We start from the raw sequence: 15,301 nt of genomic DNA on the forward strand, positions 1-15,301 counted from the left end.
TTCAACGTCCAACTTTTATAGCACTGTTAAATAAAAAGGTTCAATGAATCTAAAGCCTCAATAGTTCGGCAAGCAGTACGTTTTATTTTGACAATGTAACTCTGCAAGTGTCGTTTGTTTTAAAATGAACTCACAATGTCAATTTCGATGCAAAAAGGTATTATGAATGGTTTGTTGATGTGTAAAGTGACGTCATACTTTACATTTTTTACATATGACTTGACGTTAATGGTATCTTTTACAAGTCATTTGAGTTATAAATAGTCTTTCCCCACAGTCCCCAATCAACTTTTTGGTACGAGCCTGTTTGAATCAATAAACTATTTTTTTTTCTTTTTTCACTTGATATAAACTGTTTAATGTCTCGATGAGGGATTTCTTTTAAGTGATTACGTGGATCCCACTGTTTCACACTTTTACAAAAAAGTTAGAGTGAATTACATAAATTGTCCCCTGAAGTATACTGAAACTCTATCAATTGTTATTATTGTTCTAATTTCGTTACAGACTCCCCAACCATTGAATTTGCTTTCACCAATCATCCCTAACGTCAACATCATCTTAGATGCCTTCATGTGCTAGTCATGTGAGGTGTGTTTTGGTCATTCCAAAAGATTTTTTCAAATTAAATTGAAGTGTACAGATGCTTATACCTTAGGTACAAGTTATAAAGCAGTTTTAAAAGAAAAAAAACACAACGTAACGCATTTAAAGTTTGTAGACGAAATAGCTGAAATACGAGGAAGGGGGAAGAAACCCACAATATCCATTGATTCTACAATATCCGTGAATCTTTTTAGATGATGACACAAATTGACAATAAAAACGAACCTGTTAAAATATTTCATAATATTAGTATAAATTGGTTGGTTCCTTGTCTTTGCACGAAAGAAAGCCATGTTCGCCTATAATTTGTTTTCTAAAACATATAAGAAACACCAAAATTTAAGTTGAAAACTAAAAAAAGTTGACATTTGTTGGACTCAAACCCAAGGTTTCAGTACAAAGTGAGCAACATTTACACCTCTGTCATTAAAGACTTACACCAAAGTAGTGGCTCGTGCCACCAATAAATTAATACGGTGGCACATTTCAAAAAAACATATTGTTTTTCTCTTACAACGGAACCATGAAGTTGTTGGCCTGTGCCACTGTATGGGTCGATGTAGGTTCGCCTCGATTCTAATACTCCCATTAAAAAGCCAAGAAACCATAAATCCTTTTAGTATAATGTAAAGAAGAGTATGTATTTTATCTCAAGATACTCATTTTTAATACTTCCTTTTTTATTAAGATAATATAATGTTTGGTGTTGAAAGTAATCCCCTTCTATTTTGTTTCTTGAGCCGTTGTTTCGTTATAATCCATGGCGAAAGGTTGAAAGTCACGTGTGGTCTAGAGTTGCTATTGTGGGATAGACGATCGGAATTCACGGTGGGTTGTTTGTGTGCGTGTAATGGGATGCTTCCAAAACCCATTTTATACACCCAGAACCTTACAATGACAAAACTAACAAGAGAAAAGAAAATCTTTAGCGTTCATCGTGGTTCAATTTGCTCCAGATCTTCAAGGAGATCGGTGGTGTGTGGTGACAGTTCTTGAAGGAGGTGGTGGGTAGCGATGGCATTTCTTGAAGGGAGGGAGGGGGTTACTCGGTAACTTGTACTTAAGCATACATACTTATACATTTAAATTAGTCTCTCTAAAATTGTAAAAAGACAAAGATAACCCACATTTAACAGTGAAATTTAACGAACTTCAACGAATTTAAAAGGTCAGGGACTAGTGATGAAAACAAATTAAACCCTAAAAATATATCTCATATCCTTGTAACCTTTTCATAGTTTATGCTTGTACTTTTCAATGATGGCATCCTTATAATATTCACATAATTACAAGCCTGACTATATTTGCAAAAATAAATATAAAAACTTATCAACGATCTTCCAAAATAAATGTCATTTAAACGTGTTTTTTACGATAAATTTGTGGCCGTCACTTTATTATGGTGAAGTTCTGAACATGACTATTTTTTAATAACAAAAATGTAAGAACACTAAAAATAAATCGTATAAATTATTCATGTTATACATATTGTTGTTTCTATAAAAACCAATCAAATTATAAGATACAATGATGATAAAATAATCGTATTTTGAATAGTGAACTATGGATTTGGTCTATGAAATTTGTCGTTTTTTATGGAACTGATTATTTATTTTTTACTTATCATAAAAGAACCCGCTATCTATGTAATTTGTCTTAGATTTTGTTCTTTGTGCAAACGGACATCCACTGTCTCTGTTTGCACAAGAGACCAAATCTAAGATTTAAGTACTATTACAGTTAACGAAGGTAATGGACGGTCATTTGCAGTGTTCTCCAAAACCTTTTTAAATGAATAAGTAAAAACAAACTCCCCACAATATCAATAAATTAAAAGAAACAAAAAATAGAAATGTCTTCTTATATTATTTAATAATATAATTAACGTTGAAATATTCAAAACAAAAAAACCTATTAATAATATAATATAGATAATTGCTTATCGATTCTCATTTACTTGATCAAATATATAGCTACGGTAATTAAGAGGTCGTTTACCAAATATTTATCGGAGTAATCACTTACCAAGTTATATTATCTTACCGGATAAATATGATAAGAACCAGAAATCTTATTCGGTAAGAGCAAAACAAATACCAAGAGTCTTACCCGTTAAGTGACGACGACGATTCGTACCATGGTAAGCGCTTATCGGGTAAATTGTTCCACATGATTTAGCAATTAGCATGAACTTCCAATTTCACACATGATGGATTGAATTCCGGTAAGAAATTCGTGTTCAATTTCATCCGATCTTTTTTAGTCTGGTTTTCAAATTTTCAATCACAAGTATGATTTCATACCAGCATATGCATACAATATCCTTACTATATTATGTAACATTTTCAACTTATTATTACAACGTATAACTTTTTAATATTGCAAATACCCAATAAAATTGATAGCTGATAGAAGACTCTCTTGTTCTTGAAAAACCGTACAAATCCACTGATTAGGATATACGAAATATAGACATATTATGTTGTATTGAACGAGTGCACTTCTATATATTCCACGTGTTTTTAAAATCTCATAAAATTCAACTTTACAGCTTATTATTGTATTTATACAACTTTTAAAAATATTTATGTATGAATTTCATAAGACTAATTAATAACCAAACGATAAATACGTTCAAATGTAGAATAAATACTGAATTCTATTTATATAAAATAATTTTGTATAAATTTCAAAATTTATAAACTCATATAAACACACAACTAGTATAAGATATCACAAAACATGAAAATAAAATAAAATAGAAGAACATGCGTTTTGTGAGTGGACAAAAATTGAACAAAACCATGATCCTCGTACCGTCCTAAAATAAAGATAAAGTTGCCCATTTTTTATAATTCATATGATATCTATGACGATTTTTTGTTTTAAATAATGCAATATATATACACACACACATATTATGAAAGCCGTCTCGTATTATCGTTTTTAAGAGTATTTATCTGATCATTTGATATTTTACAAGAGCATCCACAGTCATAGTTTATATAAATTTTTTACTCTCGATCATGAACTGATTCATAGTTTATATAATAAAAAAATACAATAATAAAAAATTATAATATTTAAAAAATACTTATATAATTAGAAGATAATAATTAAAAATAGTATGAGTTAAACATTATTGATTACGAAAATTAAAACCTACGATTAACAATAATATATATTAAATAAAATAAAACCAACAAAATAAATAGTATTTTCTCATTAATAATTTTAAATAGGAAAATTGAATTAAATGACCATTTTCAATATCTAAATTCGTCTCCAAATTATTTCTCTCCCGACTTCATCCAAATATCACTAGTTTAGTAATATCCAGGTTTATAATATTAGCTAAAAGACAAAGAAAGAAAATTTCAAATTTAACACAAATCTGCTATTGCGATGGTAAACTGGTTGAATTTCAATTCTTTTGTCTTTTAGATGATATCACGGACCCAACTAATATTGTGAATCTAAATACTACGGAAATAGTGACATTTAGATAAATCTGATAGAAAAACGTTTAGCTTAGCTGATAAATTTGAATGTAGGAAATATTTATTTGAGTCAATTTTTTTTTAATATTACTATTTAATATATGAAATCAAATTTAAAATAAAAGGAAAAGTGGAAAGAAGGGGGGAAGTCAATTTCCACATGGTATGAACCTTCTCACTCCCAATTGTTTACTTTTTGGATGAACCACTTGACCCACCATTGTAGATGCTCTAACATCATATTTATCTAGTAATTGAGGGGGGTGACTTCGAGCCAGCCTTTACCGATTGGTCATAAATGATGTGTTTACCAAAAATATTATCGTACGGGTAAATGAGAGTGATGACTTTTATCTAGTAAGTACGTACCAATAAAGTGTTTGTACATAACCATCTAGTCTTAGCGGTTGTAGTCTCATAATATGCAGAAAGACTCGACACCTCCTCCACTGTCGTCTATTTTCTTTGACAAAAATTGTCATTTCTCTTGTTTAAACTTGTTTTCTTGTTTGTTAAGATTTAATAACATAATAGAGACAAAAATATAAGCATCAAATAAACTTAAGGTTGTGGGTATTATTGTCCTTAACCAAAAAGAAGTTGAAATTACAACAAAGGACAAATAAAAATAGGTTTTTATTACAGTTGAGATCTTATAAAACCATTGTTCATGTAAGTGTAATAAAATGTCTATTAAAATGTACATTTGACAATCTTGATATGTTTTGACGATAACAAACAAAAGTCGACAACTTTTTTATGGATTAATATTTACAACTCCTGTGCGTAAATAAATATCTCCAAAAAGGAAAAAAAATAAAGTCTTCGAAATTTATTTCCATATGCATTGCTAATCACATTGAATATATTTCCTAAGATGCGTGCAAATATAAACTGTATATCAACTAGAAAATCATATCTTGAGACAAAATTCAAAAGTGTCGTAGTCTCATAACACCGACTGTACACGTATATTTTTTTAAATTCAATATTTATTCCAAATTAATATTTTCTATAAAATATTTTAAAACAAAAAATTATAAATTTTATAAGACTCACCTACTCATCCTTTGAAAAAAATATAATATCACAAACTATATAATTTTTCTTTTAATTATTGCGTTTTAAAAATCAGATTTATACGTTATTTTAATTGATCACCTCTCCCTATTTCAACACGTCACACAAACTTTGTATTATATTTAATAGTGATGGATTTCAAAAATCCAACTTTATATGCTTTTATTTGAAAATATATTGATTTTCATCTACATACTATTTCCCTTTGTTCAACAAGTAGGGTTGCATTACGGTGGGTGAGTCGGTGGGTAGGTTGGATTGAATAATAAAATCCAGTATTTTTGGTTTAAAATCTCAGCTAAGCGTAAATAAAACTACAATTTAATCCAAACCCAGATTATACGGTTTGATTGGTCGTGTTGAAACTTTGGTACATTATTTTACAGTTTATCTAAACGATTGTGTTTAAAGAAAGTAAAATCTAAATGAAAACATACAAAAAAGTTGAAGGTTCATGCAAATAAGAAAATAAATGATTGTTGAAATTGTGAAATAAACCTGAATAGAGCTAATTACGAATTGATATAATGTATATGTATCAACTAAAAAATTTATATAGAAACACATCAGGTTCATTGAGGTGAGTTGGGTTAAAATGACTTTAACCTAATTCCAACCTAATACATATGATTTAAAGATTTTACAACTCAATTAAGTATCAAGTTGCGCCATGTTGAATGAAAATTTTAGTCAGGTTTTTATGCAACCCTACTAACAAGTCTTTTTGAACGATTTTGGATTAGTCAAATAATGCAAAAAAATAAAATAAAAGGACCAAAATTGTAGATTGATGAATAGTTGAGGGACCAAGCAAATCTTTTAAATTTAAATATGCAATTATTTGTTTTATATAAAGAAAATAATACTTTTTAAGTATTATGTGGGATAAACCAATAGCATTATAAGGTATTAAAAAAGTAATAAAAACACATGGGAGTGAAATGCAATAACCAAATGTTGAAGGGCAAAGATTGTACGAGGTTGGGACTTTGGACTAACCTTCGAGGAAGGTGTGTGTTCTTTGTTTTTTCCCTCCTCGTTTGGAGCATTTTATTTATTTACTTTTTTACTTATAATTATATATATATATATATATATATATTATTTAGAAAGAATTGCATGAAAAATAACGTAATTTAACTTGATTTTTATTTTGGGTAATGTATTTTCAAAACTTTTATTTTGGTACCTAAGATATAAATTTTTAAATATTTAAGAATCCATGTAACCGGTTGAAGCATTAACAGGTTACCATATTGATATGATGAATAATGTGGTATCCAACTTAGTATCATTTGTTATTCAACCCAATTTCATCATATCTCTCGCCACATCAACATGGTAACCGGTTGATGTTTCAACAGGTTACTCGAGTACCATGCTGATGTGTTGAGTGACGAGATGAATTTGGGTTGAATATCAAATAATATTGAGTTGGATACCACATCATTCGCCACATCAGCATGGTAGTCGGTTAATGTTTCTGCCGGTTACCCAGGTATTTAAATGTTTAAAAAGCTTTATGTCTTAGGTATCAAAATGAAAGTTTTAAAAGTACGTTACCCAAAACAGAAATCAAGTTAAAATACGTTACTTCTTCATTCAATTTGTCCTTATATTTACATTAAAATATTAGATAAAACATTTTTAGTAGATTTTCTAAAATGAAAAAAACAAACTTTCTAAAATAAAAAAAAAGCTAGATAAATGATAAAAAAAATTTTCCCTGAATTTAAAGAAATCTCAAAAAATAGTTACAATAAGAGATACAAAAATTTAATTATGAAAAATCTATTGAAAATCGTATCATTATATTAATTAATTTTTATATGTTAGATCTTACATATAATCTTTTGGTATCTTATTACGCTTTTAAAAATTATATCATTATATTAACTAATCGTCACATGCTTCGGTAACTAAAGTATTTCATACAAGTTATTGGGCAAATGGTTTTTAAAAACTACTTCATACGTCATGAAATAAACATCCATAAATAAATAAAAACACAGTTTTAGAAATTTATAATTATTACACTTTTATAGTCAACTTATCGACAATTATACCCTTTGTAATAAAGAGATACATGAAATAGTCATTTACTTTTAAAAGTAGACATTTAATATGAGACAAAATAAAATAGAAACGTGGACACTTGTTTTAGACATAGAGGGTCATTTTCTTTACTAAAAGTAAGTTTTTTAGTTACTGTGAGAAACATTTAATATTAATTTTTATACATATTTTAACTGGTAACTAATGGATCTTATAAATATTGAAAATGTGAAATGCCAATACGTCAAGTTATATTGTAGTTGTAGGTAATATAAAAAAATAGTACATCACAACCAATCGATTTCATGTTGGTTGAAAATCAATTTATCAGCCAAAACTAGTACAAAATAAGAAGAGTTAAATCTTTATTATAATAAATGAGAAAAAATCCATCATTACGGAATAAAACCTGAGACTAGTTTCATTACAGATTGATATATTTTGCATGAAAAATAGGTCTCGATTTTTGAGTAAACATCCATTTTCTTTAATTAGTCGTCATGTAATATTTTTAATGCTAATCATATATTTAACAAATTAACATTTATTCGTTTTATCAAGTCTTAATCATTTGAGAACTTTATATTTTATGGTAATCATGAAAACTTTTATTTTATGGTATTGTTTCACGTGATTTTTTCCATCTAAGATTAACATTTAATATATTGATAAACATATATTTGTTTTACAATGTGTTTATTTCATATGTACTCATTTCACAATGTAAAACTTTTTTATATGTAACCTTTTGTTTCACAAATATGCTAAAAATGTTCACATTGTGAAACTAATATATACTAATAAATATTATAAATCATGGTCTTAAAATGATATGAAATAGCATGTCATGCACTAGTTATCAATGTTATCACAATTTCATAAGTTATCAAAACAACATCCTCAATACTAAATTTAAATTTTGATATTCAAAAAGGAAAATTGCACCAAAATGAAACAAACTTTCACCTAATTCTTATTTTGGGGAACCAACTTGTACTTGATTCCTATTTTGGGGAACCAACTTGTACTTGATTCCTATTTTGGGGAACCAAATTTCAAAATCGCCATTTTGGGGAACCAACTTGCACCTGATTCCTATTTTGGAGAACTAACTTGCAAAATAATTATAGAAAAATAACTAAAATTTATTTTTTTTCCAATAAAATCTATTTTTCATTTCAAATCTCGTTTTTTTTTTATTTAGACTTCAAATTGAACATTCAATTGGTTAGATATAAAAATCTTGAATGTGATATTTAATATTTATTTTTTATTGCATCAATTAATTTTTTCTATTAAAGTGATTTTTTTGCGTTAGTGACAAACAATTTTTATTGTGGTAATTTGTTTTTTTTAATGTTCAATTTGATATTTGAATTAAAAAAAACGAGATTTGAAATAAAAATAGATTTTATTGCATTAATTTTTGGAAAAAAACAAATTTTAGTTATTTTTGCAAGCTAGTTTCCTAAAATAGGAATCAGGTATAAGTTGGTTCCCCAAAATAAAGATTTTGAAAGTTGATTCCCCAAAATAGGAATCAGGTGCAAGTTGGTTCCCCAAAATGAAGATTTTAAAAGTTGGTTTCCTAAAATAAGAATTATGTGAAAGTTGGTTCAATTTTGATGCAATTTTCCCTATTCAAAATCCAATTATGCGATATTATGCATCAGAGGTGTTTATGAGTTAGATTAATCGGGTTGGGTGCAATTGGAGAACACAACCCAACCCAATGTTGGCAGCGTGAAAATTTTCAACCCAAACAAAAAGGCAACCCAATCCAACCCAACCCGTTTCAGGTTGGTGAACAGGTTGTTTTTAAACAAAGTGAAATCAACATTGAAAACATAAAAATAAATAAAACCTTTCTTTAAAATACGATCAGTCATTCAAAAAAATATATGAGTTTATCAAATTATTACATATAACTTCTAAAAACAAATTTTAAGCCAATTTTTTTTATGTAATTTTAAATATTATTTTTGGTGATTAAAACACAATTGGATCCGAATAAATTTCCCCATGACAATTGTCTCCTTTTCTTCTTGCTTTTCAAACAAAAGTATGAATTTTAAATAAATAATCCAAAGATGATAATAATAATAATAATAAATAAATAAAATTAATTAGGTTGAAAGTGAGCGATAAAAACTGAATCCGCTGTTGGAACGGCCCACTGGAAAACCAAAACCATGGCCCCTGGTATTTCTTTCCTCCCCTCCCCTTCTCCAAATCAACTCTATCTTTTCAACCAACACAATAACATCCTCTTTCATCCATCCCATTTAAGCACTCTCAATCGTCGTCACCATCACCCTGATCTTCATCTTCAGGGGTTGCATCGTAACTATCCTAAAAGATGCACTCATTTCCCTCATATGTCTGCACAACAAAGTACGATTTCCATCATTGATTCTCTTCCTTTTTCTCTTTCCCTTCGATACCCAGATCGTAATTTTTACTCCCTGTGGATAAATCAAAAGTTTCTAGCTTTTGTGGGAGGTTTTCAGTTTTCCGTATAACGTTGGGTTGATGCGTGTAATTTAGTGTTTTCATCGAGTTATGTCAGACTATCGTTAGCAGTTGCTATATCTTTTCTTTTTCCTTTTCTTTTATCGCCTTTTTTGTGAGTTTTTGAAAATACCCTTATCGAATTACCGGCGAAATTGCTGTTTTTTTATCTGGGTATTGGATTATTATATATAATTTATTTTATATATATATATATATACACACACACACAAAGGTGGTTTTATTGCATGCAAGTTTGGTTACCAAATGGGAATGGAGAAAGTATCAGGTGAAAGGAAGAAGAGGAGAATGAGGCAGAAGAAAATAACAGCAGTTCAGAAGCTGTATGATACGTGCAAAGAAGTCTTTGCCAATTGTGGACCTGGAGTTGTTCCATCTGATGAGGGTATTGAACGCCTAAAGGATATTTTAAGTAAGTTTTTCTTTCCAATTTGGATATTGTCTCTCTGATGCTGACTATGATCATTGATCAGAATGGTTATGATGATATGATTCATGGTTCATATCAATATTCATATATGAATCTTTGCAGTTTTTAGCAACTGGATCTACATGGAGTCTTTTGAAAGTTTCTTTCTTGATTTTGTATATATTGTGAATGTTGAAAATAATACATTTTGATCCATGGGTTTGGTGTCTTTTGAGTTTTTGATTTCAGGGTAAATTTAATTTAATGGGTTAAAATTGAGTTTTTAAAATTGATAAATAATTAATTTATGTCAAATATTTCAAGTTTATTGCCATATAATTGGAGCCAAAAAACTGACAATATCTATTTATAGTTTGAATTTAGAATAGTGTTAGGTTTGAAATTTTGAAAAATCACAAGTAATTCTAATTAATGGAAAGGACGAGTTCATGAAAATGATGGAACATATTGAAACCTTTGATACTCTGTTTCAATCTGCTTCTAATGTTATTTATGAAATTGCCTGCAAATTCAAATCATTCGACACTTATCAAATCAAATGAGTTTGGGATGGTTGCATAACGTCGAATTTAACACGTTTTAGTAATGTATCAAGAACCCTTGATATGGATTTTTGTTTCTGTATGGACTCCAATGAAATTAGAGGCTACCATCACTTATCTTGATTATCTATAAGATGTTTTATAGGCATTAGGTTTAAGATCAACCTTTAATCTTTAAAAAAGGATGATTATTTCGGGTTTTCTTGATCTGATTTTGATGTCTAGTTTGATTAAGTCTTGTGAAAACAACAAGATCAACACGATTATGAGGCTTAAAATCAAGATGGTATTTAAAGTGTTTGTCAAAGGGTATCAAAGACAATGTGTGGATGATAGTATCATGAGATTGTAGGGTAAAATGCACAAAGATTTTACTTTGTTCTCGTTGAAGGATTATAGCGATTGGATCTTCTTTTCTCTTCTTTCAGACGGGATGACTCAACTTGACGTTGGTGTACGGCCTAATATGCCTTATTTCAGAATTAGAGAAACAGGAGGATTTCCTAAAATTACATATCTACACCTTTCTGAATGTGACAAGTTTTCGGTATGTTTTGTTTGGTAATCTCTCATATTCTATTCTTCTACTTGTTCGTATAGCTTTTAGAGTTGCACCATTTAGTTTCAAATTTAGAGGTGATTCACAATCTCTTGAAAACCCACAAATTTTAAGGGAAAAATATGGAAATTGCGGTTCACTTGTACCATTTGCCATGGCAGATTGGAATTTTCCTCTTGCCACCATTCGGTGTACTCCCGCTCCATAATCATCCTCAGATGACGGTTTTCAGTAAGCTTCTCTTTGGAACCATGCACATCAAAGCTTATGATTGGGTGGACGATGGCGCTTTGATATCATCTGCTCCTAAAGCGGATTCATCAGAGGGTGAGTTCTTAATTAGAGACATTTGTGTTCTGTTTTTCTATCTCTTCTTGAGATATGCCAATTGGAATTGGAAGCTTGTTATCTTGATCAAGTGCTACAGGGTCGAAAAAGGCATTTTCTTTCATCCTTTTGCATGATGAAAACATGAATTAGTTTCCATTTTTTGGCAATCCGAATCTTAGAAAAGAACCCTGTATTTGGTTTGATTCTTGCAATACAAATTGTAAACTTTTAAAGGTTGCAACTTTAAACCAATTGGCTACAAGCTGATTGGCCCATGGTCTATTTATGCACATCTCTACAATGTGGGATTCGTAGTCTGTATGGAATTTCACTTTGGGGCTATTTGGTTGGTTTTCCGTATAGTCCTATATGGATAAATGTGTCTGTGTAGATTAGTATCTTTGTATTGATTGGGAAGATTTTTGTTTGGGAGAGTTTTTTCATAGATGAAAAGTGCTTGTTTTGTTAATCGTGAGGAGCATATTTGGAAGAAAAAAAACTTGACTTTTTGCATAAAGCTTCCTCCTCAATGCTTACTGAATAAGTCACTTTCTATATCATTAAGCCAGTATCAAACAACCATATATGGCTCAACGAATAAGTTGCGAGTCCCATTAAGCTGTGCTAACAAACAGACTCTTATTCTTACATGGTATCAGAGCAAAAGTCTTGCCACTTTATGGACTCGACACCTTGGGTAATCCGTACCTGTCCAACCCCATCTCTTTCTGAGACAATTTGTGTCAGTCCAGCCTCCGTTGGAGTGGCATACTGGTGTGTTAAGAGTCCCACATCGGTCAGACTTTGACCATTTCTCCTCAATATATGTCGGAACCTCCCATCTCTCCAGAAGGGCTATTCTGGAGAGTAATCTAATGAGGTTTCACATTTTCTCACAGTAAAGTTTGTCTTTACTTTGTATTCATGGTTTCACATTTTCTCACAGTAAAGTTTGTCTTTACTTTGTATTCATGGTTTCACATTTTCTCACAGTAAAGTTTGTCTTTACTTTGTATTCATGGTTTCACATTTTCTCACAGTAAAGTTTGTCTTTACTTTGTATTCATGGTTTCACATTTTCTCACAGTAAAGTTTGTCTTTACTTTGTATTCATGGTTTCACATTTTCTCACAGTAAAGTTTGTCTTTACTTTGTATTCATGGTTTCACATTTTCTCACAGTAAAGTTTGTCTTTACTTTGTATTCATAACTCGAAACTGATGCACTCTGTTTTACAATCAGCTGAAGTAAAACCTGTTAGTGTACGTTTGGCCAAACTGAAGGTTGATTCTGACTTCACCGCCCCTTGCAACACGTCGATTCTTTATCCGACAGATGGCGGTAACATGCACTGCTTCACCGCATTGACCTCATGTGCTGTGCTCGATGTTCTTGGCCCGCCATACAACGATCCTGAAGGCAGACACTGCCAATACTATCAAACTTACCCTTTTGCTCATTTCTCAGGTTCGCTCATAAACTCTCTTCTTTTCTCTTTTACCAATAAAAAAGTCATAAAAGTCGCAACTTTTTGGTCATGTGACAGCTGACGATAAAAAGTTGGATGATGGAGAGAAGAGCGAAGACTACGCATGGCTGGAAGAGATAGAGAAACCCAAGGGGTTAGCTGTGATCGGAGCAATCTACAACGGACCAAAAATCGTCGAGAAATGAAGCGGATTTAAAAACTCTGTGTTTGTATTTTCTGTTTTTTTTGGGGTAAAGATGGTGTACATAATTTGAGCACAGCCATAGAAAAGGGTTCATGTAGAATTTGGTGATTCAAATCTTAGCAATTGGGAGAAAGTGTTGGCTATAAAAGGGAGGGAATAGAAAGAAAGAAAGAAAGAAAGAGTACTTTTCTTGAATTGTTTGAGACAGACATAGAGACATGTTGGTGTTATAAATGGGTCCATATTTCCATGGTTTTGCTCAATTTTGCTTTCTTTATATTTCTAATTTAGGAAAGGGTTTCATTGCAAATGAACCATGTGTTTTTTTTATAAGAAAATATATATAATCATTTATATTATATATGCTAAACCAAAGACCATTTGATATATAATGAAACTGATTTTAGTAAGGTGCTATCTGATTTATGTGGAATTTGATGAAATTGGCATGACATTCTTTTGACCAAATTTCATGATGATGTCTGGTTAACGAAATGAATTGATTGGATTCTACTGATTCCGTGATTGAGGATTTCACCACCACCCCCACTACTGCCCACCCCAATAAACCTTCATTGCCGCCACCGTTGTCATTGCTATAATTGCCACCACCGACCATCCTCTATCGTTACCACTACCATTATTGTTCACATTCATGGTTGACACCTCGCCACAACCACCATGATACTACTATTACCATCACACCACCACCCATTCATACCCCACCACCTCAATACTGTCGTCGTCACTGTCACCCACCCATCTTAGTTAAAATATTAATTTGGAAGACAAGATGGTGTATTCGATCATCAAACAAATAATTTTGTTAGAATATATATCAAACTAAATATTGTAATTATTTTGAAATACATAGTGGAATAGTAAAATGGCACTCAAAAACAAATATTAGTGTTGCAATAGATATTTTTTATTTACTTTGTCTTGTTAACTAGTCTTTTAAATATTTGATCGTTATGCAAAAGTTCTTACAAATACATTAAATCATCGTATTGCATTTTTTTAAGAAAGTGATACTAATTTTAAAAAAAGTCTAAAAAATAAGCAAAATATTACATTTTAAGTAATTAAGTCTCTAAACTATAGCGGGTTGGATATTCAGGTTAATAAAAAAAAGTCTCTAAACTATTTTTTTTAACAAATAAATTCTTGAACTTTATGAAATCGAAAGAAATTTACCATTTTTAAACTATTTTTTTGAACAAATAAATTCTTGAACTTGTAAAATGAAAGAAATTTACCATTTCTTTTTCCATTTATCGATAAACTAAAAGAAAAGTACAACAAAACAATAAAACGAAAAAAATACTTCATTTTAATTAACTATAGTTTACTTTCAAATTTATACGACAATTATTGGTGTTTGTTACAATCCTGATGATTGTCATTTGAATTTGAAAAATAAATGATTATTTGAATCCCATTTGAATCTGAAAATTAAATAATGAATAATGAAATGGTATTCATTAAATATGAGAATTCATTAAAAATTTCTCATTTCTAATAAGTAAAATGATTTATTTATGGGAAAAGTCTAAAAAAACCCAATGGACTTTAGTGTTTGGAATGATTAAGTCTTTGGACAAATTTTTGGAACAAATAAGTCATTGAACATTCCAAAACATGTTAAATAACTCATTAGATAATTCTTTGCAACAAATAAGTCATTGGACAATTTAAAACATATTAAATAACTCATTGGACAATTTTTGGAACAAATAAGTCATTGGACAATCTAAAACATGTTAATTAACTCCTTGGACTTTTTTAAAACCTGTTGAATACATTCTTATGACTTGTACAACTAGTTAAAGTGGTAAAATAGTGACAAAAGTCCGAAAAAACCCCCAATAAACATTCATATTTTGAACGATTAAGTCCCTAAATATTTTTTGAACCAAAAAGTATTTAAATCTATAAAATTAAACAAATATAACAAAAAATTACTTACATTTGCAAAAAAATAATTACATTAA

General features: G+C 30.0%; 1 protein-coding gene across 3 annotated transcripts; it reads left to right on the forward strand.

Moving 5' to 3' along the window:
- The first annotated feature begins 9,467 nt into the window (after nt 1-9,467).
- Nucleotides 9,468-13,570, forward strand: LOC112516513 (plant cysteine oxidase 2-like). 3 transcript variants are annotated; one of them, XM_025123600.1, is made up of 6 exons: nt 9,468-9,635; nt 10,008-10,185; nt 11,174-11,292; nt 11,466-11,631; nt 12,877-13,101; nt 13,181-13,570. In XM_025123600.1, the coding sequence occupies exons 2-6, from the start codon at nt 10,020-10,022 to the stop codon at nt 13,306-13,308; spliced, it is 804 nt and encodes a 267-aa protein (XP_024979368.1). In that variant the 5' UTR covers nt 9,468-9,635; nt 10,008-10,019; the 3' UTR covers nt 13,309-13,570. The 3 variants fall into 3 exon arrangements, with proteins under 3 accessions (XP_024979368.1, XP_024979377.1, XP_024979359.1); XM_025123609.1 differs by having other exon boundaries at nt 10,042-10,185; XM_025123591.1 differs by having other exon boundaries at nt 9,469-10,185.
- Nucleotides 13,571-15,301: the final 1,731 nt, after the last annotated feature.

This window comes from Cynara cardunculus, assembly GCF_001531365.2.
Source record: "Cynara cardunculus var. scolymus isolate 2C chromosome LG 1, CcrdV1, whole genome shotgun sequence".
NCBI classification, from domain to species: domain Eukaryota; kingdom Viridiplantae; phylum Streptophyta; class Magnoliopsida; order Asterales; family Asteraceae; genus Cynara; species Cynara cardunculus.

Bases quoted from the DNA above. Each gene is read 5' to 3' on its own strand.
- LOC112516513 (XM_025123600.1), top strand. From the start codon at position 10,020: ATGGGAATGGAGAAAGTATCAGGTGAAAGGAAGAAGAGGAGAATGAGG. The intron at 10,186-11,173 runs GTAAGTTTTTCT...CTCTTCTTTCAG, and splicing joins ACGCCTAAAGGATATTTTAA to ACGGGATGACTCAACTTGAC. The intron at 11,293-11,465 runs GTATGTTTTGTT...TTGCCATGGCAG, and splicing joins CTGAATGTGACAAGTTTTCG to ATTGGAATTTTCCTCTTGCC.